Source organism: Mus caroli, chromosome 19 (assembly GCF_900094665.2).
Source record: "Mus caroli chromosome 19, CAROLI_EIJ_v1.1, whole genome shotgun sequence".
In the NCBI taxonomy this organism is placed as follows: Eukaryota; Metazoa; Chordata; class Mammalia; order Rodentia; family Muridae; genus Mus; species Mus caroli.
The window spans coordinates 33,426,149-33,450,282 of NC_034588.1; the positions used below are offsets into that span (position 1 = coordinate 33,426,149).

Below are 24,134 nucleotides of genomic sequence, written 5' to 3' on the forward strand. Positions count from 1 at the left end.
TGTCCTGGAACTCACTTTGTAGACCAGGCTGGCCTCTAACTCAGAAATCCGCCTGCCTCTGCCTCCCGAGTGCTGGGATTAAAGGCATGCGCCACCATGCCGGGCTAAATTAACATTTTTTAATTGGCATTTGTATACAGAGCACTTTACCCTTTGAATAACACTTCCATTAAGGTTGTAAGTCATTTGTTACTCAGTAACTTTAAAATATAATTAGTAATGAGTCCAGAGAAATGGACTAGTGTGCAAAATACTTGCTGTTCAAGCCTAACTACCTGATTAAATCACCTGGAACCCATATGAAAAGCCAGATGTGGTGGCATGCATCTGTAGTTTCAGTGTTCCTCCTGATACATGGGAGACATACTGGAAATTGGCCAGATCCCCAGCCACCTAGCAGAGGTGCAGAAACAACACGAAGATCCTGTGTCAGGACGGTAGATAGAGGGTGAGAGCTCAGTCCCAAAGATGTCCTGACTTACCCGTGCTCTGTCCACACATAGACTCGCACTTTCTCTCTCTCTCTCTCTCTCTCTCTCTCACACACACACACACATACATACATACATACATACATACATACATATATACACTATTAAGCGCGTGCACTTAATAGGAGTACATGGCAGAAATGACAATAGTTTCCAGTTTTTAATCCAAAGACTTGCCTTGCTCAAAGAAAAAATTTAATGGAAATTTAGTATAGTACAGAGATGGAGCTGCTGTAAGTGGGGAGAAAGAGAACAGAGGCCTTCAGTGGTCGGCCCTGAGACCTTTTCCTCACTGGGTTCTGCAGGTCAGTTTTCTTGTCCTTCCTTGGGTCTCTTTTTCTCTCTCTCTCGCTCTCTCTCTCTCTCTCTCGCTCTCTCTCTCTTAAAGATTTATGTATTTTTATGTATATGAGTACACTGTCACTGTCTTCAGACACAGCAGAAGAGGGCGTCAGATCCTATTACAGATGGCTGTGAGCCACCATGTGGTTGCTGGGAATTGAACTCAGGACTTCTAGAAGAGCAGTCGGTGGTCTTAACCACTGAGCCATCTCTCCAGCCCCCCTTCCTTGGATTTCTACCCACTCAAGGAGTCACTTAGAATTTTCAGTTTCTTTTTCTGTTACTTTTATTGTCCTAATCTCTGATTTCGAGAAGTTATTGATAATGTATAACTGTGATTTTTTTTTTTTCCTACTGTAAGTTACTGAATAAAATAAAGTTCATTTCTGCTTGACTGCTTGGCATCCTCATTTGTCTGCTCTGTGCCTTCCTGTCGGCTGTTTTTGTCTTACATATGGCACATTACTTCTGAAAAGTGTATAGACACACCTTGAACCTGAGTTGTTAGACTTAGTGAGACAGTTGTAACAAGAGAACAACCCATATGATAGTGTGAAGACTGAGAAAGTCTCAGGCAAACTAGCAACATTATTCACCCTTATGGATATTACTCAAAGCTCTCAGGAGATATTTTTCAAAACTATGATTTGGAATGTGAGTAAATGTTGCCCCTAGCGTTTTAAGTGGGTTTTCAGTTCTGTTATCATAGACTCTCACATTGTCGTTTGTGCTCATTGAGAGCTTGCTATATCCGTCTTCACTTAGTCTCTGATGACATGACACTGGTGAACATAGGATTGGCTAATTACTGAAGAATTATTTTCATGGTAAGGAGGCAAAGTGGAAATAAGATGCTCTTAGAGGTAATCTTAATGTGAAGAGTTTCAAAGATACAGCCAAATTGAAAGAATTTAGTAGTTATGTGGATACTGTCACCAGCTATGTCATATTACATATCTACCAACATGCCTTATTTCTTGACACATTTTCAGAATGCTGTGCACATATTAAATACTCTGTGTATATACATCACTAGAGTTGGCTGTTTATATGGTTTTTCTTTAAATATAAAATTTATAGGGGGTGAAATGTGTAAGTCTTCATTGTATATTATAACAAATGTGTACATTGGTGCATCCAAACCTATTAAAGGACAGGCTAAGGCAGAAGTGAGCGGTGGATAGCTGAATGGCAGAATGTCCCGATGGGTAAGATCCTAAGTGCAGTGCACAGCAGTGCTTCATCTTAGACAGGCTGTACCCCTAACAGTCACAGCTGTTTTGAGGCTTATCCGTCACAGATGTGCTCTGTAAGGTTAGTGATTTGGGAGATGGATCACATGACAACAGTGCCTGGGTATTGCTGGCAGATACTCTGTTGTGTGTATACAGCTTGCTATTCACGTAATACATATTCTACCTGATACATGGTGTAGAAGATAAGTAAGAAAGAGTGAGTATTTCAACACTAACTCGGCCCTGAACATGTTTGTCCCTGGCTGTTGTTTATCTTGGAGTCAGTCATAAAAATTATGTACCTCAAAGACCCATAAATTTTCATGGATGCAGCTTTTTCATTTAATGACTAGTTCTAAACAGGGTGAAATTATAAACTCTTTAATGCTTGGATAGATGTCTTTACACAGCTGCACACTGTGGTCACCTAACTTAAACTTACATATATATATAAAGTTACTATACTTGACAACCCATATTGTAAGAGGGATCTTATCTTCATTCTGATCCCAGTCTTCATGGATTGGTGAATGTGTACTCTAGTTCTAAGAAGAAGAAAAAATGCCTACTTTGGCACTAGACAGTTGTTGGTTTTTGTTTCTTTTTTAAGTGAGACTTTTAGTAGCGAGTGTTGAGTAACCGACTAGATGGCTTCAGGTGATGACCACCATGCTGATTTCTGTGCTTTCCTTCTGTCTTGTTAAGGTGAATGCTTTGGATGGTCTTGGACAGACGTCGTTACACAGAGCTGCACACTGTGGTCACCTGCAGACCTGTCGCCTGCTCCTGAGCTATGGCTGTGATCCAAACATCATATCCCTTCAGGGTTTCACCGCCTTGCAAATGGGAAATGAAAATGTGCAGCAGCTGCTCCAAGGTAGTAAGAGCTTCCGTGACATTCTGGGGCAAAGATTAACCTTTGAGATTCTTCACATGGCAGGTGTGCTGTGTAAGAGTTGGTAATAAACAGAAATGTTAGCTATCTTAACTTATTCTTAGCTCAGTATATTGATACTTAAATGTCATTAAATGATAATTATGACTTCTGTTCAGTAGCATACTCTGCCCAGTTTCTCTGTGTAAATACACACATGTTTTAAAGTTTATAGAGCTGATTTGCCAGGCATGGTGGTACACAACTTTAACTCTAGTACTTGGGTCACAGAGGCAGGTACAACTCTTGAGTTCCAGTACAAACAGGGTTACGAAGACCCTGTCTTGTCTCTTTTTCTTTTCTTTTCCATCCCTTCTTTCTTTGCCCCCCCCCCCCACCACCCCTTCAAGTTTAAGAAGCTGAGCATTGAGAAACTGTTAATCCCAGCATTGGAGAGACTGAGATTGAAGGGTCATAAGCTTAGTGCTCCCTCGGATATTTAGTACACACCCACCACACCAAAGTCAGGTGGGGGTGTCTTAGAAGCTCTTAGGCAAGGAAAATGTGGTCATTGCTGTTTTTTAGAGCAAGGAAAACATTAAAAGATAGGTTTTTTTTACTACAGCAACCTGGTGACTTCCCCTAAACACTGGGCCTGCTGGATTTTAGGTCTTGGGTGTGTATGCTTCTTCTGACGCCATGTTACAGTGTTAAGTCTTTGCATTTTGTCCTTGGCTTTATTTACTTATTTTTATTTATTTATTTATTTTTTTAATTTATTTTCGAGACAGGGTTTCTCTATATAGCCCTGGCTGTCCTGGAACTCACTTTGTAGACCAGGTTGGCCTCGAACTCAGAAATCCGCCTGCCTCTGCCTCCCAAGTGCTGGGATTAAAGCCATTAGCCACCACACCCGGCTTTATTTTATTTTTTTTTTTACAGGAGTTTTGCCATTGGTTCTTCCTTTGATACACTACTCTAAATGTTTATCTTAAGATGTAAATATTTACCTCTGTATTCTTTCAGTTCTTTCAAGGTTTAATTTTTATAATTCAGTCTTTACCTGGGGCTTCCTTTGTTGTACATACTCTTTCAGAATTTTTAACTGAGTAATTAGACAGAATTTTAAACTGATAATGACTAGCTACTTGCTAGCCCAACTTCACTCTTTAAATTTGAAAAAAAATCTGAGGGTCAGGAAATTAAAAGTGATTTGTGCCAGTTCAGAAAACAAGTTAATGGCAAACCATGTTTAGATTTCTACCAGTGCTTGCACATGGCTTGTTTAACACTTTGGTTGTGTTTCTTTATATGTCTTAAATGACATTTTATAGTTAGCACATGTATATCTTTTGCTCAGTCTATATTCTCAAAAGTTTTGGTAGTCGTAGTTAGTGGTTTTTCACTGTGGCAATACTACATAAGCTAGCAAACTCAAAACCTGGGTTTGTAAAAGATGACCCTTGAAGCTTGGTCTCCTTCCAGGTAGCAATTAACCACTCTTCTCTCTTCAGAGGGCGCCTCACTAGGTCACTCAGAGGCAGACAGACAGTTGCTGGAAGCTGCAAAGGCTGGTGACGTTGAAACTGTAAAAGTAAGATACAAACAATCAATTTTCTCATAATCTTTAGTTTTTTGTTTGTTTTTGGCATTGTTTAATAAATCTATGTTGTTACAGGAAAGAGCTTTATTAAAAGATAAAAATACCAATTCCTTTGCAGTAGGAAATAAGAAATAGCAGTGGGGGGACATTAGCTACATGTTAGAGGACAATCACATTCACACGTTTAATGTTCTTCATGTAGTATCAGATGCAGTTGTCTTCACCAGCTCACTGTCCCTGTAACAGGATAATGAGGAGCTGGAGAGACTGTTGAGCATTTAGAAGCATTTGCAGCTCTTGCAGAAGCCTTTTGTTCAGTCCCTAGCACCCACATGGTGATTCTAGGATGCAACACCCTCTTCTGACCTCCGAGGGCACCGGGCACACGTGTGGAGCAGACATACAGACAGAACATTCACACACGCAAAATAACCTTTTTTAAATAAAAACATTTTAAGGAGAAATATGTACTCGGCATAATAGTGTACACCTATTTTCCAGATACTAGGGAGGCTGAGACAGAAGGTTTAACAGTTAAAAAGAGAGCCTGAGCTACCTAGGAACACCCGAACACCCTGTCTAAAAGCAGTACCAGGAGAAAGAAGAAAGTGTGTCATGTTGCTCTCTAGTACTATTTAAGTATGACACACAAAAGGAACCAAGTGCCCTTGTGTGCACAGGCTCCTTCTGGTTCACTCATTTCATTACTCCGTCCGTCCGTCCACCTGTGGAGCCGTTGCTTGTACTGTGAGCAGTGTTGGTGTTACTCGAACATGCTGTCTTACCCAGCTGGGCTGGAAAGTTCTTTTCTCCTACAGAGCACCCAGTTTCTTGTCTGTCCCATCCCAGCAGTGGTCCCCTCAGAGTCACCCTTCCTTAGACATTGTTTTGACTTGTGCCACACACACACATTGATGTCTTACTGCCTGTACTGTGTGTTCATGGTCTGTACAGAAGTGCCTGCCTAGGGAAATAACCCAAAGCCTGATGTTTGAAAGAACAGGACTAAAATTAAAGTAAGAAATTGACTCATCTATTTCATGAACTTAATAATTCTTTAATGCTGCATTAAATGTTGTTTCAGTTTTTAAAATTAGCCGGGGAGAAAGCCTTTTTTTTTTTTTTTCTCCTTAAAGACTTCTCTCTCTCTCTTTTTTTTTTTAAGTCTTTATTTATTTATTTATTTATTTATTATAAGTACGCTGTAGCTGTCTTCAGATGCACCAGAAGAGGGCGCCAGATTCCATTAAGGGTGGTTGTGAGCCACCATGTGGTTGCTGGGATTTGAACTCAGGACCTTCTAAAGAGCAGCCAGTGCTCTTAGCCGCTGAGCCATCTCACCTACCCCTTTAAAGACTTTTCAAAACTAGACTACAATTAATTTGAGAGAGCGCTTGTATGTACTAAGTTTTATGTTGCCTAATGTGTGGTAGAATGGCTGTTTGAAATAATTTTATCAAATTTCTACTTAGTAGATTTTTCTATACATTTCTATTTTTAAAGATATACAAGCTAGATAAGCCTTTAGTCCCAGCACTCTGGGTCTGTCAGCTTTACACAGTGAGACCCTTTCTCAGCACCGACAAAAAAGACTTAAAAATGTTGGTCGTGACTGCAGAGCTCTTGAGTGGTTGTTGACTGATGCTTTAAATGGGTTCAGTGCTGGGAGGGTCCAGTGACCGCCCAGTCCCCAGGTCCAGGCTCACACCTCTACCAACTCAGCCATCTTGCCAGCCCTGGATTGATTTTTTTAAGAGTACACATGATCTTCTCTCTACTGTGCCCAGTGCAAATAATACAGATACCACATGCAACAAGGCTTTTGATTTGCTCATGAGTCAAGTGGTTTGTATCTTATTAAGGGAAAGACATTGATTTTAAACTAGATGATTTTATGTGTATGAGAGTAAGGAGAATTTTAAATGTTCATTTACTTACAGAACCTAACGTATTTAACAACATAAGACTAAGCATTAACATAAGTGGTGACCTGGCCTATGATTGCAGCACTGGGATGCTGAGTGGGAGATCTTAGTTTGCCATCAGCTTTGTTTCCCCTTTGTTGTTTTTTTTATGGTGGTTTTGGTTTTACTTTAGGGTTTGTTTTTTTTTTTTTTTTTAAGTATTAAAATCTCTGAGAAGGAGCCTAGAAGAAGACATAAATTTAAAATACAAATTGGACTCAGGAAACAAAAAAATGATGCCATTTATTAAGGAAGAAACCCATTCCATTCTATTGATTCATGAGGTTACCGTATTTTGTGGATACCTCACAGACACAACCTGAGAAAGGAGGGTTTATTCCAGCTCACAGTGTGGGATACAGTTCAGCATGACAGCAGGGGCTTGATAGCTTTTCACATCGCATCTGCAGTCCGGAAGCAGAGACCAAAGAATGTAGATCTTTAGCTCATTTTCTCTTTTTATTCAGGCTAGGACTCTAGCCCATAGAATGGTATGATCCGCAGTTATAAGTGGCTCTAATTACCTTGATGAACATCATCTAGATGGTACCTCAGAGGCATGCCAAAGCTTTGTCTCCTGGGTGATTTTAACTCATGCAACCTGACTGTAGTAACTGGACAAATAAAGCAAAGGATATTAAAATGATCTTTGGTAACTAACTACATGTGCCAACAGCTGGTTCACAGTGGAAATACTTATTTCTAGATTGGGTCTCAGACCCACTGAAACATTGCTTTGGGACTGGAACCTCATTCATCAAGTCTAGCAGATGTGTTCCATAAGCTCAGAAGGGCTTTGCAGTTCAGTAGCTCCCTTTGGGATAAACCTATTAATGGGGCTTACTCATCTGACCTGGTTTTGTTTTTTTATGTTGATATTCTTTTGACTGTAAGCATTGTAGTCTGTTAACTATATTATTCTCCCAAATTCTTTGCATAATCTTCAAGAATATTTGGGGTATTAATTTTGATTAAGCTAAACTTACTCATTTGAACCAAAGAACACAGCAAAATAATTTTAGTGACTATTTCCTTAGTTCTTCGAGATCACATATAACCAGAAACATTTTCTTCATTCATTATATATAGTAAAGCATGAGTCATTTACCTAAATGTGGTCCCTTACAAATTAGCAACCCCAGACACTGACTTAACAAAATTTGGAGATTAGACCAGTATACATAAATATTGAGCCCCCCTGATCTACAGTGTTGCATCTCAGACTTGTAATATGCTTATAGATAGATCTTACTAAAATGTACTTTGCTATGGGGTTTTATTTGTTGGGAAGTATTAAGGAGTCCAGGCTGGCTTTGAACTCATAACCCTCCTGCCTTCATCTTCCAATGCTGGAATAACAGGTATATACTATTACACATGGCTTAGAATGCAGATTCTGACTTATAGATAGGGGTATTGGACTCTGAATTTTTCCCCTCTCTGCTGCTGAGATCTAGTTTGCTGCTGCTACTACTACTACTACGTTTATCACCAAATGGAAGTTACACTTAGTACTTGAAGGAAGGGTATCGGTGTGTAAATAGTAAAGTTTACTACCTTTCAAAAAAGTAGAAAATATAGATGAGAAGACCAGAAGAAATCTCAGTAAATGAAACACTAAAATAAGAATAGTTTCTTAAATACTTATTTAATAAGAAAATAGGCAAGCATTTGAAATTTCTGTTAAATTGTGTTAAGACAAAACATGAGAAATGAATGCGTGTGCTGTGTTCAATCCTACAGAAACTCTGTACTGTTCAGAGTGTCAACTGCAGAGACATTGAAGGACGCCAGTCAACCCCACTCCATTTTGCAGCTGGGTACAACAGAGTGTCTGTGGTAGAATATCTGCTGCAACATGGCGCTGATGTGCATGCTAAAGACAAAGGGTGAGAACGAAATCCTGCCATGCTTCCACCACACCTTTATAGGACCATGTCAGGGAAATACAAGAAGACTTCTGTGATAAATTATAAACTACTTCTGTTTTTTAACATATAATTTACTTCCTAAAGTTGGTTCAGTGATAGCTTATAAATTCCGTTAATAGTTGACGCTCAGCGTGGTGGTGCACACCTAAACCCCAAGCACTAGGGCACTGGGGAGTTTGAGACACTCAGCTCAGTATGAGGGAGACCCTTTCTTTTAAAAAACAAAAAACATGCAGAATGCTTGAATTTACGTTAAAATTAACTTGTTAAAATCGTCTTGTTATTTTATAATTGCCAAGGAAAATTCATTTTTGTGATTTTCATACTGATAAAGTTTTCAGTGTTCATTGAGGTTATGCTAAATTTTTTGTTTATTTTGAAATTACTTTTGTTTAAAATACACAGTGCTAGATGTTGTCTATATGTGAATGTTTATCATAGTCTCTGTATTTAAGACATATTGAAACCCCCCTCCCCCTAAAATAAACAGTCTTCTGCTTTCCATACATAGACTTAAGTTGTAGAGTATGGGCAGTTTAAGAAATAAATGTGTTTGGTTAGTATACTTACTGAGATTCAGCCACTTGTTTAACTTCTCAGAGGTCTTGTACCTTTGCACAATGCGTGTTCTTACGGACACTATGAAGTTGCAGAACTTCTTGTCAAGCATGGAGCAGTAGTCAACGTCGCTGACTTGTGGAAGTTCACACCTTTACATGAAGCTGCAGCAAAAGGAAAATATGAAATATGCAAACTTCTACTCCAGGTATGCCTAAGTACTTACTTTTTTACTTACAGTGCAGTTGCCTAAAGTACTCAGATAATCTTTCAGATAACAGTAATATGAGTCTTAAACCAAGGAAAGTAGAAAAAGCCGTTTTCTAATACTAAAACTAGATTTCAAAGGAAAATGTCATGAACATTTTTATATTTTAATCTACATGTATCAGCATAGGATTTATTATATAGCCACCTATGATGTCATAGTTGCTGTCCAACTTCCTGTTTAGTAATCTAACCTCAAGTTACTTGATTCATTATGTGGTTTATAAGCCAGATTTGTTTAATCTTCTATAAAAGTGATGGTGCTGGTCTAACAGATACAGATACTTCGCTGTAGAATATTACAACACAGATTCATAATAAAATATTTGTAGAAAGAAAAATGCAGCTACATGTGGTGGTGCACACCCTAAAACCCAGCATTTGGAAGGAGAGGTAAGTGGTCTCTGTGAGTTCAAGTCCTGCCTGGTCCACAGAGTGAGTTAGTTTATAAGAGTCTAGCCAAGGCTGCACAGTTAAGACCCTGGATTTTTGTTTGTTTTGTTTGTTTTAAGATTTATTTATTTCATACATGTGAGTACACTGTCAGCTGTCTCCAGACACACAAGAAGAGGGCATCGGATCCCCATTACAATGGTTGTAGCCACCATGTGGTTGCTGGGAACCAAACTCAAGACCTCTGGAAAAGCAGTCAGTGCTTTTAATCACTGAGCCATCCCTCCAGCCCCCAAGACGCTGTATTTTAAAAAAGGAAAATTGCAAACATGCATTGTATGGTAATTCAATCAACAATGAACATATTTGTCAGTGGTCTCATAAAATTATAATGGGGGGCTTCAGATGTAACTGAGTTGAGAGAGTGCCTGTCTAGCATGCACAAGGCCCTGGGATGTATTCCCAGCACCACAGAACCCTTTGTGTAGGAGGTAGAGCCAGTCAGTGGGTGAGGGTCATCTTCAACCGTAGAGCAAATTTTAGACCAATCTGGGATATGTGAGACTGTCTAAAATAATAATGATTAAATTTAAAATTATATAGCTGAAAACTTTGACTGTAGCTTTAGTTCTCAATACATACTTACTAATGTGTTGCAGGTGCCTATGGTATTTAAGCATTAATAACAATAGCAATCTTTGCTCTCCTTATTTTCTCAATGACAAAACACTAAGCACTCCCTGCCATTCCCTCCTTCCCCTTTTTTCTCATACCTAGCATGGTGCCGACCCTACAAAGAAAAACAGAGATGGTAATACTCCTCTGGATCTTGTTAAAGATGGAGATACAGATATTCAGGATCTACTTAGAGGTGATGCAGCTTTGCTGGATGCTGCCAAGAAGGGTTGTTTAGCCAGAGTGAAGAAATTGTCTTCACCTGATAATGTAAATTGCCGTGATACCCAAGGTCGGCATTCTACACCTTTGCATTTGGCAGGTAAATAAGGGAAACAAGATTTGAGATGATAACCTCTAAGATTATTTTTATTTTATTTATTTTTTGGTGGGTGGTGGTATGGGGTCTGGAGTCAGAAAACAGCTTGCTAGCGTCTGTTCTTTGCATCATGTGGGTTCCAGGAATCAAATTCAAGTTGTCTGGCTTAGCAGCAGGTACATTTACCTGCTGAGGCATTTTAGCAGGCCTATAATTTATTTTTATTGTTGTTTAAAATATTTTCTCTAAGTAAATTTGAAAGATGCAAGTTAAATTATCTGTCAGAGCTATCATTCTGTCCTAGTATGTGTGTTCATGCATTAAGCCATTACCTGGACTCACTTCCTGTAGTACTGATTATTTCAGTAAAAACAGTTGATGGGAGTGATGGGTGTCGCATGCCTTTGATCCCAGCATCTTTCAAATTTACTAGAACTGCACAGAGAAGATGTGTCTCAAAAACAAACAAAAGTGAAGAGCAGTAGGGAAGACACTATTTACATTTCACTTCCGTGACTCACCCATATATACACACAAATACTATACCTTGGAACAATTTTAATGCTTTAAATCCTTCAAAGGGTTGACATGTGCACTAAAATTAGCATGATAAAGCTTTTAAAACCATTATCATTTTCATATTAGAGAAATTAAAAACTTGCTTTCTATGATTATGTGGCTAGAGATAGTTTGCCATAAGAGAGTTTGCAGAGGTGACTAGATTGTGTCATACTTCAGAGCAGTAAGCTTATTCTTTGGTTTTAGCAATGCTAAGATTACTCTACTGACCTGGGGAGGGGGTGGGGGGAGAGGGAGAGAGGGGAGATTGCTTGATTTCCTAAGCTCTGTCCTCAGGCCGAGTGAAGCTTGTCTCTACAACTCCTGAGAAAGCATGCTTCCTGTTTGCACATAGATGATTGGGTGCCTGTGATTTTTGACCCTTGGATCATACACTTGAGTTTAGCATGTTATATGTAACAGCCTTGAAGACAAGGCCTTTACTAGGGAAAATTTAAATGGAAAGATAGACATCTTTCTGTAATTCGGTAGGTCTCCACAACCAGTAGCTGATAACAAAAGAAGCTCCTAACATTTAGTCCAGTGGAAGATTTTTTTCCCAGAAGGTAAAACACTGGTAACTTGAGATTTACATAAAATTTACTAACAGCTACTTAGAAATATTTAGCTATGTGGGTGATCTGTGATTTGTCTACATTTATAAGTGAGAGTGATGTTACTTTTTTCCCCCTGCATTAGCTGGTTATAATAATTTGGAAGTTGCTGAGTATTTATTGCAACATGGAGCTGATGTGAATGCCCAGGACAAAGGAGGACTCATTCCTTTACATAACGCAGCATCATATGGCGTAAGTTCTAAGTGGATGTCACCCAGGGCTCGTGGAATTGGGTGTGGCTTCTTGTTTCACAAAGAATTAAATAAGACGTTATACAACATAGACATTTTAATTCTTAATCTGTATAAGCATTTTGTGTGACATGGCAGTATATTTTTGTCCTTGGCACCTGTCTCTTACTTGATGAAATATTGGGGGGGTGTGTGTGTGTGTGTGTGTGTGTGTGTGTGTGTGTGTGTGTTTGTCAGAAAATCCATAGGTTTCCAGGAATCTTTAGAGATTCAAATAATTTTGTTACTGATTTCCAGCACCTCTGAGGATTCTGATCAGCACTGGCCATTGTCAGTGTTCTAGTTTGGGTAAGGAAAGCTGCTAGTTTGTAGATTGATGTTCTCCAGTTATACTACAAGAAGTAGTTAGAAATCATGAAGTTGTAGACTGGAATACTGAGCTGTAATTTTGAAGCAAGTATCCATAAGTTTCAGTGCTGCTGAGAAAAAATGGCTTTCTTTTTCATTTCCAGAATATATGTGAAAATAAGAGCGTAGATACAGAGCCAGGCTTCGTTTGATTGAGACAGGGCCTCTCTGCATAGCTGTGGCTGTCCTGGAACTCACTGTGTATCCGAGGCTGGCCTCCAACTCAGAGATCTGCCTGTCTCTGCCTCCTGAGTACACGCCCAGCTCAGAACCAGTTTCTTAAGAAGTAAAGTTCCATAAAATATTTCCACCTGTAACAGGAATATTTTCTTTTACAGCATGTAGACGTAGCAGCTTTACTGATAAAGTACAATGCGTGTGTCAATGCCACGGACAAATGGGCTTTCACACCGTTACATGAAGCAGCCCAAAAGGGACGGACACAGCTTTGTGCTTTATTGTTGGCCCATGGAGCTGATCCTACTCTTAAAAATCAAGAAGGACAAACACCTTTAGATTTAGTTTCAGTAAGTGATGGGCTCTTTGAAAAATCAGAAAGTTCACATTGACATATATAAAATGTCTGCATAGTGAATATGGTTTTAGCCCAAATTTAAATTTAGGAATTGTTTGGTATTGTGATATGTAGATAATAGAGTTATTAGTTATTGTATAGTAAGTAAGTTCTTTGGATATGGGAAAACGAACAGTAGTTGGGAAACAACAAGCCCCGGTCCTCTGTAAATGCTGTTACAGTGCATGATATTCTAGACTGAAGGTCTTACCAACTTCCCCAGTTAAGTGCATTGCCTTCAATGTAGCAAAGCCTGGTACTAGCAGAGATTCTATCCTTCCTTGCTACTTCTTCCCATTGTTGCTGCTTACCCTCTAAAAGCTGTCTGAGGGCCTGCTAGATGGCTCAGCTGGTAAAGGTGCTTGCTGCTAAGCCTAACAGGCCTGAGTTTAATTCCTGGACCCACCTGATAGGAGAGAGACCTGCCTCCCACAAGTTGTCTTCTGACCTCTACATGTGCATCTTGGCACACGTGCACCTATTCACACACATGCACACAAATAAAATTAATGCTTAAAATTTTTTTAAGGTTTGTAAAATAAACTGTAGGTCTTTCATTCTTTTTCCATGGCTGCTTATAAAAGAGCCTCCTTTGTAGGTCCCAAATCTGTGTCAATCACTGGAACAGGGGTGCTTTCTCACCTCTGCCACTGAGGTCATTAACCAGAGCAGTAAAGTGAAAGGAAGCAAAGTTCTGTCCTCCCTGGATCTATGAATCTGTGAGACAAGATCTTATGAAGTCCTGTCTGGCCTGGAACTTGTTTATAAGGCTGGCCTGGAGTCTCATACCCATTTTTTTTCCCTAAGATTTCTGTGTGTGTGTGTGTGTGTGTGTGTGTGTGTGTGTGTGTGTGTGTGTGTGTTTATGTGCACCACTTGCATGCTGGTGCCAGCAGAGGCCAGATAGTATTAGATCCTCTGTAGCTGGAGTTACATTTACAGGAGGTTATAAATCAGCTGATGTGCTTCCTGGAAACCTAATCTGAGTCCTCTGGAAGAAAAGTATTTATTCTTAACTACTGAGCCATCTTCAGCCCTTTGCATGCCTCTCTTGCCTACCTCCTGAGTATGCTGAGATTACAGTCATGTGCTGCCACACCCTGCCAGAAACATTTTCAGTTGGAAAAGATAGTGTGTTCTGTGGAGAGAGATTATTCCAACCAGTTGGAATAATGAAACTGATTTAGTTTGTCTGCATTCAGATTTAAAATGATGTTTCCAGGCAGACTAACCATACCGTATTTGCATGAGGGTTTCTTGGAAATACCTCTTTGGTTCCAAGCTGGTTTAGAAGTAAGCATACAGAATTTATTCCTCTGAAACATTGATTCATCCAATAATAGAATGAGTGGCAAGGAAGATAAAAAGCTGTAGACACCATGCACAGGGCCTAAAGAGGTAGACCACTTAGTAAAGCACTTGCTGCACAGCCTGGGAACCTGAGGTGGATTAATTCCTAAAACCCTTGTAAGTTCTGATGTTTAGGATGAGCATATGTGGGAGAAAGGAGGCAAAGAGAGGCATCCTCTGGAAACCCAGAGGCCAACTAGCCTGGTATCACAGTGATGACGAGATCATCTCAGGAGACCTCAGAAGTGAGGATCGACACCTAAGCCTCCTTTAACCTCCACGTGCACATATTTGCACACTCATACACACATACAAATCGTGCATATGCCCACAGAATAAAATTTTAAAGGTGGTTTTGAGAGAGTGAAAGCATGCATGAGCTTTAGAGTGGAATATGTGTAACCTGCTGCTCCAACCTCTAAAGTCTAGTAGCAATATCTATAAGGGATAAAATATACCTGGTTAATTAGAGAAGTAAGTATTGTAATAATATCTAAGGCCTTTAAATAGCTTCACATATCAAAATGTACCCAATAAATGGTCTTTTTAAAACTGACGATTTATAGGTCAGCAAATACTATTCACAAATTGTAAGGGGTTAAAAGATGCACAGGAAAGATGTGGGGGAAGAGAAAGATAAGGGGCGGACACTAAATGAATAACACAGAAACGTCCCTGTTACTGATTACTTAGCTTTTTTAACTTTTTTTTTTTTTTTTAAAAGAAGGCTGGAATGTGTTCTATATGCCTATAGAAGTCATAGGGAAACTGTGGGGGTCTTTTCTCTTTACACCTTGTGGGTGCCAGGGCTTAAACTCAGGCCATCGGGCAGTGGTAGCTGCCTTTCCACTAAGGCATCTCTCCAGCCCATTACTTAGTTTCTTATTTGAGTATTGTAAATAATTGCATGTCATTAGTAAAGTGGGTATAATACTGAATTTAGAGAGTTTTTCATCCTGTCAGTTTGATTAAAATTATCTTTTACCAAAAAACAGGGTTTTCTCCATTTTGTGTAATGAATCACTGTTTTCTAAAAAATACAAATGGGTCTGTTGGCTAATCGTTCTGTGTCGATTGAGTTGCTAATGTCAGAGTTAATTATAGTAGGGTTGTGAAAGCTCTTACTTTTTAGATTAGTAGTTCTGTAATTAATTTCAGTGCCTTTCAGTTGTGATGTCAGAATTGGCATGTTGTTCCTCGTACTTGGCAACATTTGGCAGTTTCTTTTGTTTAATGACGTGATCTGGAAAGGGTGTTCTGAAATGTGTTCTCTATTTAGTGATAATTTGCGAGCTGGATATCAGCCTGTTGTTGCACTTTTAAGGTTTCCTGGTATTTCTCAGGGTTGAATGGTAGTAGATCTGGTGTGAATTTGCTAGGTTTTATCCTCTTTTTATTGCATAGAAGAATTGTAAACCATGTGACAGATTTCATCTCCTTGTACTGTATCCTAGGCAGATGATGTCAGCGCACTCTTGACAGCAGCCATGCCCCCCTCTGCTCTGCCTACGTGCTACAAACCTCAAGTGCTCAGTGGTGTGAGGAGCCCTGGAGCCACTGCAGATGCTCTGTCTTCAGGTCCATCCAGTCCATCCAGCCTCTCTGCAGCCAGCAGTCTCGACAACTTATCTGGGAGTTTCTCGGAACTGTCCTCAGTAGTTAGTTCAAGTACAACAGAAGGTGCTACTGGTTTGGAAAGAAAAGAGGGTGAGGGTTTTTATAAATAACTATCTCACATTGTAGCGCCATGTTTGTCATTTAGAGTGGTAGGAAATTGTCCTTTAATCTTAAATACAACTCTTTATATGAAATAAGTTAAAATAGCCTGGGAATCTTTACCTTCTATTTTCTTAATAATGTAAGTGGGATTCCTACAGAATCGCCTTTCAAATCAAAAACTAATGAATGTGGTGCTAGCTGACATTTATTTATTTGTTTGTTTGTTTGTTTATATGCTATTATGTGTACACACGTGCATGTGTCCAAGCTTGTGCTGTGTCATGTATGGGGAGATGAGAGGACAACTCTGTGTCACAGGTTCTTCATTTGATTTTTGTTTGTTTGTTTGTTTGTTTGTTTTGAGACAGGGTTTCTATGTGTCTCACTGACTGTCCTGGAATTCACTCTGTCTTTCCCAGAGATTGAACTCAGGTTGCCAGGCTTGCCCAGCAAGTGCCTTACCCACTGAGCTGTCTTCCAGTCCTGACCCATTCTTTAGATGCCAGCCTTTATCTGTCACATTCTTTGTACTCTATGCAATATCGTAAAACTTTTTTTCATAAATTTGAAAGACTTGATCTTGAAAGACTTATTTTTAAAGATGAGGCTAAAACTAAATTTTTAAATGAAAACAAAACAAAAAATATTTAAACTTGAGAAAGCCCATGGTTGGTTAACTGTTTAAGCTGAGCATGATAGCACACGCGTGTACAGTGGGTTTCTTAATTTGAGGCCAGCATGGCAGGCATTGAGTTCCAGGCTAGCCGGGGCTTCAGTTTGTAGGATTCTTGCGAGTTTTTAGTATTACATAAATGGCTGTTAGTATCTTTGCTGTGCTGTAGCATTGCAGATCTTTTGTATTCACAGTGGTGTTGTACAATATTCTGATGTAATATTTTATTCCTCCCAGATTCAGGAATCGATTTTAGTATAACTCAGTTCGTAAGGAACCTTGGACTTGAGCACTTGATGGATATATTTGAGCGAGAACAGGTGAGTAGGTGAATTCTTTTGTTTGGTTTAGTGTTTAATAGAAAGAGCTAGAAAATGCTTAAAATTAATTAAGCCTTCTAAGCTATTGGGAAATTGTTTGTAGGGTGTCTGTTATGTTTAGTGGTGGGCACTGAACCCTGGGCCTCCTGGATGCTATGTGTACCGTGTAGTAGTGTTCTGTCTACTACAGCTCTGAGAGTTGAGACTGGAAACCAGTCACTTCCTCATATGGCCTGACCTTGGAGTTTCACTTAGCTCATTATCTAAAAATTGACCAGTATGTAGAAATAGAGCATCCTCCTTAAAAACATGGTTCCTGACTCAGCCCTTTACTACCTACTATGGACAGGAATGAGAATGTGTCAGCCATGTATTTGAGCTTTTCTGGATAGCCCCAGAGTGTTTTGCCTGCGTGAATGTATACCACATGCATGCCTGGGGCCTGAGGAGGTCAGAAAAGGATGTTAGATCCCTTTGAACTAGAGTTAGGAATGGTTGAGAGCCAGCATGTGGGTACTGGAAACCAAACCCCAATCCACTGTGACAGAGCAGCGCTCTTGCTGTCTCACTAGCCCCCACAGTATTTACATTATTGCCATTGTTGATGTTGTATAAATGAAACAGGATTAATTATTTCAATTTCATGAAGCTGAATTGATTGGGGTAAGAGTTTGAACAGTGATGCCGAGGTCCTGGAGGGACTGTGCAAGACGCTGGGTAAAGGGTGGGTGTGGAGCGACGGGAAGATGAGTCTGATGGAACATTTGTGATTCAACTTAGTTGTTACAACTTTTTGAGTTCAATAAATGACTTGTTTCCTATAAAGGCTAAAATCATATGAAATGGGGCTAGTGAGGTAGCACAGGGTTTGATTCGCAGCACCCATATGATGGGTGACAACTGCCTTCTGCAATGCCATGGGGGGCGGGGTGGGATGCCCTTTTTTGACTGAAGGATAATGCATGCACAGACAGACAAACTTTCATGTAATAAAATATATCTTAAAAGAAAATAATGTGAAATAAACATGAATACTTTGAGACTTGAGACTATCAATGTATGAATGTCTACCAAGTGAGCAAGCATTCTGAATATTTGATTTTCTTTTCTAAGATTACCTTAGATGTCCTAGTTGAGATGGGCCACAAGGAGCTGAAAGAGATTGGAATCAATGCCTATGGACATCGACACAAGCTGATTAAAGGGGTTGAAAGGCTGATCTCTGGACAGCAAGGTACTTCATGTTAATAACTGGTTGACAGTTTATTTATACAAAGTCTGTGAGGAGTTTTGTTTTGTTTTGTTTTGGTTTTTGGTTTTTCAAGACAGGGTTTCTTTGTATAGCCCTGGCTGGCCTGGAACTCATTCTGTAGACCATACCTGGAACTCAGAAATCCACCTGCCTCTGCCTCCCAAGTGCTGGGATTAAAGACGTGCGCCACCACGCCCAGGGAGAAGTTTTTTTAATAGGAGGGGTACTAATAGGGGTTTGAACATAATGAGGCCTTCCTAATACTTAAAACTTCCTGACACTGCTATTTTTTTTTAATATTTATTTATTTATTTATTTGGTTTTTTGAGACAGGGATTCTCTGTGTAGCCCTGGCTGTCCTGGAACTCTCTATGTGGACCAGGCTGGCCTCAAACTCAGAAATCCACCTGCTTCTGCCTCCCAAGTGCTGGGACTAAAGGCGTGCGCCACCACTGCCCGACTCCTGACACTACTAATGTAAATTATATGACCCAAAGTAAAGTTTCTCGTCTCATGCAGAAATTTTAGGATTATTTTAGCTCTTGGAAAATAGGAAGTTATAAGTAGAAGTTAACCTAGGTCTAAAGTGTTCTGATTTTAAACGATTTGGAGCATAGGTGTCTCTCATTCACATGCTAGGAATGATTAAATGATAAAGTAATGTTTTCCATAGCTAAATTACAACAGCATGGGTGAGAGTCCTAAAAAGGAATAATGTGTTTTCACTAAAGGAAAATGCAAATTACATTCACTCAGCAGATGCTAGCACTTATGTGTACCAGAGTTCAGTAAAAATTGTGTATTACTTTAGGAGTCAAAAATCATATTTTACCTTTATTATTAAACAGAAATGGTGATTTACTGTAATGCTGATAGAGCACTCAGAGACATAAAGTAATGTAGCCACTATGCACATCAGTAAAATTAAATACTGTTACGATTCAGCATGACCATCACTGGGTGTATAGTTAATGGAACCCAAACCTAGACACAACAGAGAGAGCTGCAAGCCCATATTTATAGCTACACAATCTGAAAGAACTAGGAAGTGGAGCCAGCTTATATGTCCATCAACAGGTGAATAGACAAAATGTGTACATACATGCATACATACAAACAAACAGTGGAATTCCAGTCAGCTGTAGTAAATGAAATTTTGACAGAAAACTAGATCACACTGAAGGTTATTATATTACATAAAAATAAGCCAGACTCAGTTAAATACCATTTGTTTTCTCATGTGGCACACAGATTTAAATCTGTGCATGTGTGGCATAGAAGTAGAAAAGGGATAATGGGAAGTGAGAGGGACAAGAGAGGATAGTAGAAGATGTGTTTCATAAAATCAGAAAGGGAGCTGGGCAGCGTAGTGCACGCCTTCAATCCCAGCACTGGAGGCAGAGGCATCTCCTGAGTTCAACAGAGTGAGTTCTGGGACAGCCAGGACTACACAGAGAAATCTGTCTTCAAAAGAGGAAAATAAGGAGGAAAAATAAAACAGAAAGGGAGACTGTTTGGAAGCAGGAAAGAGGAAAGGAAGGACAAAGTACGACAGTGCTGTCCGTCTTAGGAAGGCCTGGGATGGAACCTGTCACTTGGTTTGCCAATCAAAAGAGGAATAATTTTTTTAATATCTTAAAATAGGAGGTACGCAACTGGAATTTAAAAAAATTCTATTTATAAAATGAAGAGAGTTTTCAGGGCATGGGAGAGATATATACTGGCCAGGAATGGATTCAGACTTAATATGTTATGTGTATATGTGAGCACCACCTGCAGTCAATACCAGAGGAAGCCAGAAGAGGGCGTCAGATGCTCTGGAACAACTACAACTTGGTTCAGGACCCAGTACCCACATGGCTGTTTACAACTCTGTAATTCCAGTTTCAGGGTGTCCTTTTCTGGCCTCTGAAGGGATTCACATGGTGCATACGTAAAATAAAAGGAGTCTCTAGGTGGAGAAATGGCTCAATGGTTAAGAGCACTGATTGCTCTTCCTAAATCTTAAGTTCAATTCCCAGCAACCACATGTGGCTCACCATAAGTAATTGGATCTGATGCTCTGTTCTGACGTGTCTGAGGACAGCTATACTATACTCGTAAAAAATAAAAATTTTTAAAGGATCTTAAAAAAGTTAGTGTGCAGAGGGGAGAGTTGCAAATGGCTTAGTGTTTATGAGTGCTTGTTGCACAGCTCTGAGAACCAGAGTTCAGCTATCAGAACCCATAGAACAATAAAAGCTGGATGAGTGCCTCTAACTCAGCTCTGAGGGGTCTGATGATAACCCTCTGGCTTTTGTGTACACAGGCACACAAACACACATGCACACACAGTATACACAGGGATGCACACACACATGCACACACAGTGTACACAGGCACACACACATGCACACACACTAGTAGGCTGAATATCATAGGTTTGATCCTGATAGAGAAAGGGCATTGATTGAGAAAACTCGTGCAGTCCAGGTGAAGCCCATGTTAATAAGTTCTGACAGTTGTAGAATCTGTTAGAGTCTGAGGAAAGTTGGGTGATGTGTGTGCCTGAACTGTCTGCGCGTGCGTCTGCATTCCTGTAAATCTAAGTCATTAAGAAGTGAAGACTTGGGGGAGCTGACTTATTGCAGGTTTTTTACTTGTAAATTTCATTTCATAGGTCTTAATCCATATTTAACTCTAAACAACTCTGGCAGTGGAACAATTCTCATAGATCTGTCTCCTGATGATAAAGAATTTCAGTCTGTGGAAGAAGAGGTATGTTCCTCACACTTAAATAAATGCATAGGTAGATCTGGCCACCATATTGTTGACTCAATTGCTGTGTCCTAGAATTTTGCGGATATATTTGGACATGAATTTTGTTTTTGGTTTTGTTTTTGTTTTTTTTTTAATTTCTTTTCACCACCATGATAATTTGTAAATATTTGTAATGCAGCTCTCAGTTAACCTTATTTACTTAGGTGCTATTTCAGTTCATATTGAATTAGAATTCTGTTAGAAAGAAGGTTGCTGTCATTTGAAAATATGCTAGTGTTCACTCCCTCTGAAGGCAACTGTAGCATGAGGAATCTGACAGGATTCAACCATTTATATGGGAAATTTTATTCTGACTTTCTTCCCAAAGAATTCTTTAATCCACTGAAATCTTTGAAGAGTACCTTCCTATCCACAGCCCCCATCGCCTCACCCCCCCGCCCAACCTCTTGTTGTTTGTTTTTGGTTTTTTTGGTTTTTTGGTTTTTTTTTTTTTAAGATTTATTTATTTATTATATGTAAGTACACTGTAGCTGCCTTCAGACACTCCAGAAGAGGGCGCCAGATCTCATTACGGATGGTTGTGAGCCACCATGTAGTTGCTGGGAATTGAACTCAGGACCTTGGGAAGAGCAGTCAGTGCTCTTAACCGCTGAGCCATCTCTCCAGCCCCCTGTTTTGGTTTTTTGAGACATGGTTTCTCTGTATAACCCTGACTGTCCTGGAACTCACTCTGTAGACCAGACTGACCTCAAACTCAGAAATCTGCCTGCCTTTGCCTCCCAAGGGCTGGAATTAAAGTAGGCATGTGCCACCACTGCCGGGCAGCCCTTGTGATTTTATTGAAACAAGGTCTCACTATGTTGCCCTGCCTGTCCTGGAACTCACTGTATAGACTATGTTGCCCTAGAACTCAGAGATCTACCTGCCTCTGACTTCTCAGTGGTTTTTATTAAAGGTTATACACCATTACACCCAGCTGTACACACTTCACACTTTATACTTTGATGTACACATGCCTTATCTGTATGAATTAAGCACAGATACCAAATTGACTGAGATTTATTTCTTAAATTCATAATCCTAAGAAAATACATGTTATATTTTATTAGGCTAATATTAGCACAATGGAATCATTGGTTTGCTTTTTTTTTTTAAATTAGGTATTTTCCTCATTTACATTTCCAATGCTATCCCAAAAGTCCCCCATACCCACCCTCCCACTCCCCCTTTTTGGCCCTGGCGTTCCCCTGTACTGGGGCATATAAAATTTGCAAGTCCAATGGGCCTTGGTTTGCTTTTATATTTTACATTCTCTTTCATGTAACTTTTTCAGCTATAAACACGTTATCAACTATAAACTATAAATATCTCTAGATATACTCATGGTAACCCCGATATTCAAGAGGCAGAGGCAGGTGGGTGGATCTCTTGAGTTCAGGGTCAGCCTGGTCTGCAGAGCATGTTTCAGGACAGCCAGGGCTACACAGAAGAACCCTATCTCACAGAGGTTATAGGATTATGTCCTTTCAGGAAAAATAGTAAAACCTATGTTGAATTCTCAGAAATAGCATCAAATAAATGTAAAGCAAAACATGAGTCAGAAAAGACAATAACATGAATGTTAAATTACTTTCCATCAGATGCAGAGTACTGTGCGGGAGCACAGAGATGGGGGTCACGCAGGTGGCGTCTTCAACAGATACAACATTCTCAAGGTAACGAGTGACCGGAAGCAGGGGCCAAACCAAGTCTGTCATTTCCTCAGCCCAAAGTCTTCAGTAAGGTTGATAAGAACATAGTGATATCTAGCACAGTAGCTTTCTGACATGGCTTCAGGGACTGTGGAGGGGGAGACTATCCTCCAATTTATATTGACTCAGGAGGCAGAGGCAGGCGGATTTCTGAGTCTTAGGCCAGCCTGGTCTGCAAAGTGAGTTACAGGACAGCCAGGGCTACACAGAGAAACCCTGTCTCAACAAAAAATAAAAAAAAAAATACATACATACATACCTCTGTTCATTTGTTGAGCAACACTGTCTACATGGGCTAGCTAGTGTAGAATTTGAGTCTCTTGCCTCAACCTTCCTAGTCCTGGGGATAAGATCAAAGTCATGAGCCACCATGCCCACTTTTTTAAAAACTTCATCTATTTTTAGGTTAGACATGTTAGCTCACGCCTTTTAATCACAACAATGAGGAGGCAGAGGATGGCAGATTTCTGGGTTCAGGCACAGCCAGGGCTACACAGAGAAATTCTCATCTCGGAAAAAATAAAAATAAAAATTATTGAACAATATCAGTATACCGTGAAGTAGATGTACTCTTTAAGTTAATGAACACTAAAGCTTACTTAGTGTGGTGTGGTTGTTATCTGCTACCATCAGGTTGTTCAGGCAAGGGGGAGTCACTTTAGCGTGAAATCGAGAGACTGATTTCAAAATTTCTATGTTCAATATGAAAAGAATCCATTTTGGCACGATATTTAGTGTGTGTGTGTGTGTGTGTGTACGCACTAGAATAGCTTTATTTTTGTTACATTTTAGACATAAAGATTGGTTCATACCAGCTATGGTTCTTGATTACATCTGTTATCCATATTTTGAGTCATTTTGTGGGGTTATTTGTTTGAGCCAATACTAAAACCAAAACACTCAGGTGTCCTGTTAGGGACCACCAGGGGGCTGCAGCACTCAGCACTAGAAATGTCCATTTTGACCATAGTGATGCTCCAAATGAGACCCACTTTCATCTTTAAGTTTTCTCCTGACAAAAATGGGGACTGGGAGGGAAAGAGTAATAGGAAAGAAGGATGTGTGGTGGGTGGTTATTTCAAATTGTGTTTATGGTGTTTGAGCTAGATAGTCAGGAGAGCAGGGTGCTTTGCTCTGTCTCATGCTTCTACAAAATTTAGCATGGCTGAGGTATTTCTGTAATGACTTAGTGGTAACTTTTATTTAACTTCCCGTTTTAGGTAATTCTAAAATTGAAGTATTTCATGCAACTTTCTTTTTTTTTTTTTTTTTTTTTTTTTTTTTTTAATTTCTTTTCACCACCATGATA

The 24,134-nt window shown here is 39.6% G+C and overlaps 1 protein-coding gene across 3 annotated transcripts in view; it reads left to right on the plus strand.

Moving 5' to 3' along the window:
- The window catches only part of Tnks2 (tankyrase 2), a 56,991-nt gene that overhangs the window by 26,494 nt on the left and 6,363 nt on the right, over positions 1 to 24,134 (plus strand). For 2 of the 3 annotated variants that reach the window (XM_021151390.1, XM_029472446.1), the window contains 12 exons: positions 2,774 to 2,945; positions 4,457 to 4,536; positions 8,253 to 8,398; positions 9,041 to 9,206; positions 10,436 to 10,655; positions 11,910 to 12,019; positions 12,765 to 12,953; positions 15,805 to 16,057; positions 16,980 to 17,062; positions 18,176 to 18,296; positions 20,974 to 21,071; positions 22,715 to 22,789. In XM_021151390.1, coding sequence (XP_021007049.1) covers positions 2,774 to 2,945; positions 4,457 to 4,536; positions 8,253 to 8,398; positions 9,041 to 9,206; positions 10,436 to 10,655; positions 11,910 to 12,019; positions 12,765 to 12,953; positions 15,805 to 16,057; positions 16,980 to 17,062; positions 18,176 to 18,296; positions 20,974 to 21,071; positions 22,715 to 22,789 — 1,713 coding nt within the window. The remainder of the gene's footprint in view (positions 1 to 2,773; positions 2,946 to 4,456; positions 4,537 to 8,252; positions 8,399 to 9,040; positions 9,207 to 10,435; positions 10,656 to 11,909; positions 12,020 to 12,764; positions 12,954 to 15,804; positions 16,058 to 16,979; positions 17,063 to 18,175; positions 18,297 to 20,973; positions 21,072 to 22,714; positions 22,790 to 24,134) is intronic. The other variant, XM_029472447.1, reaches the window with a different exon arrangement.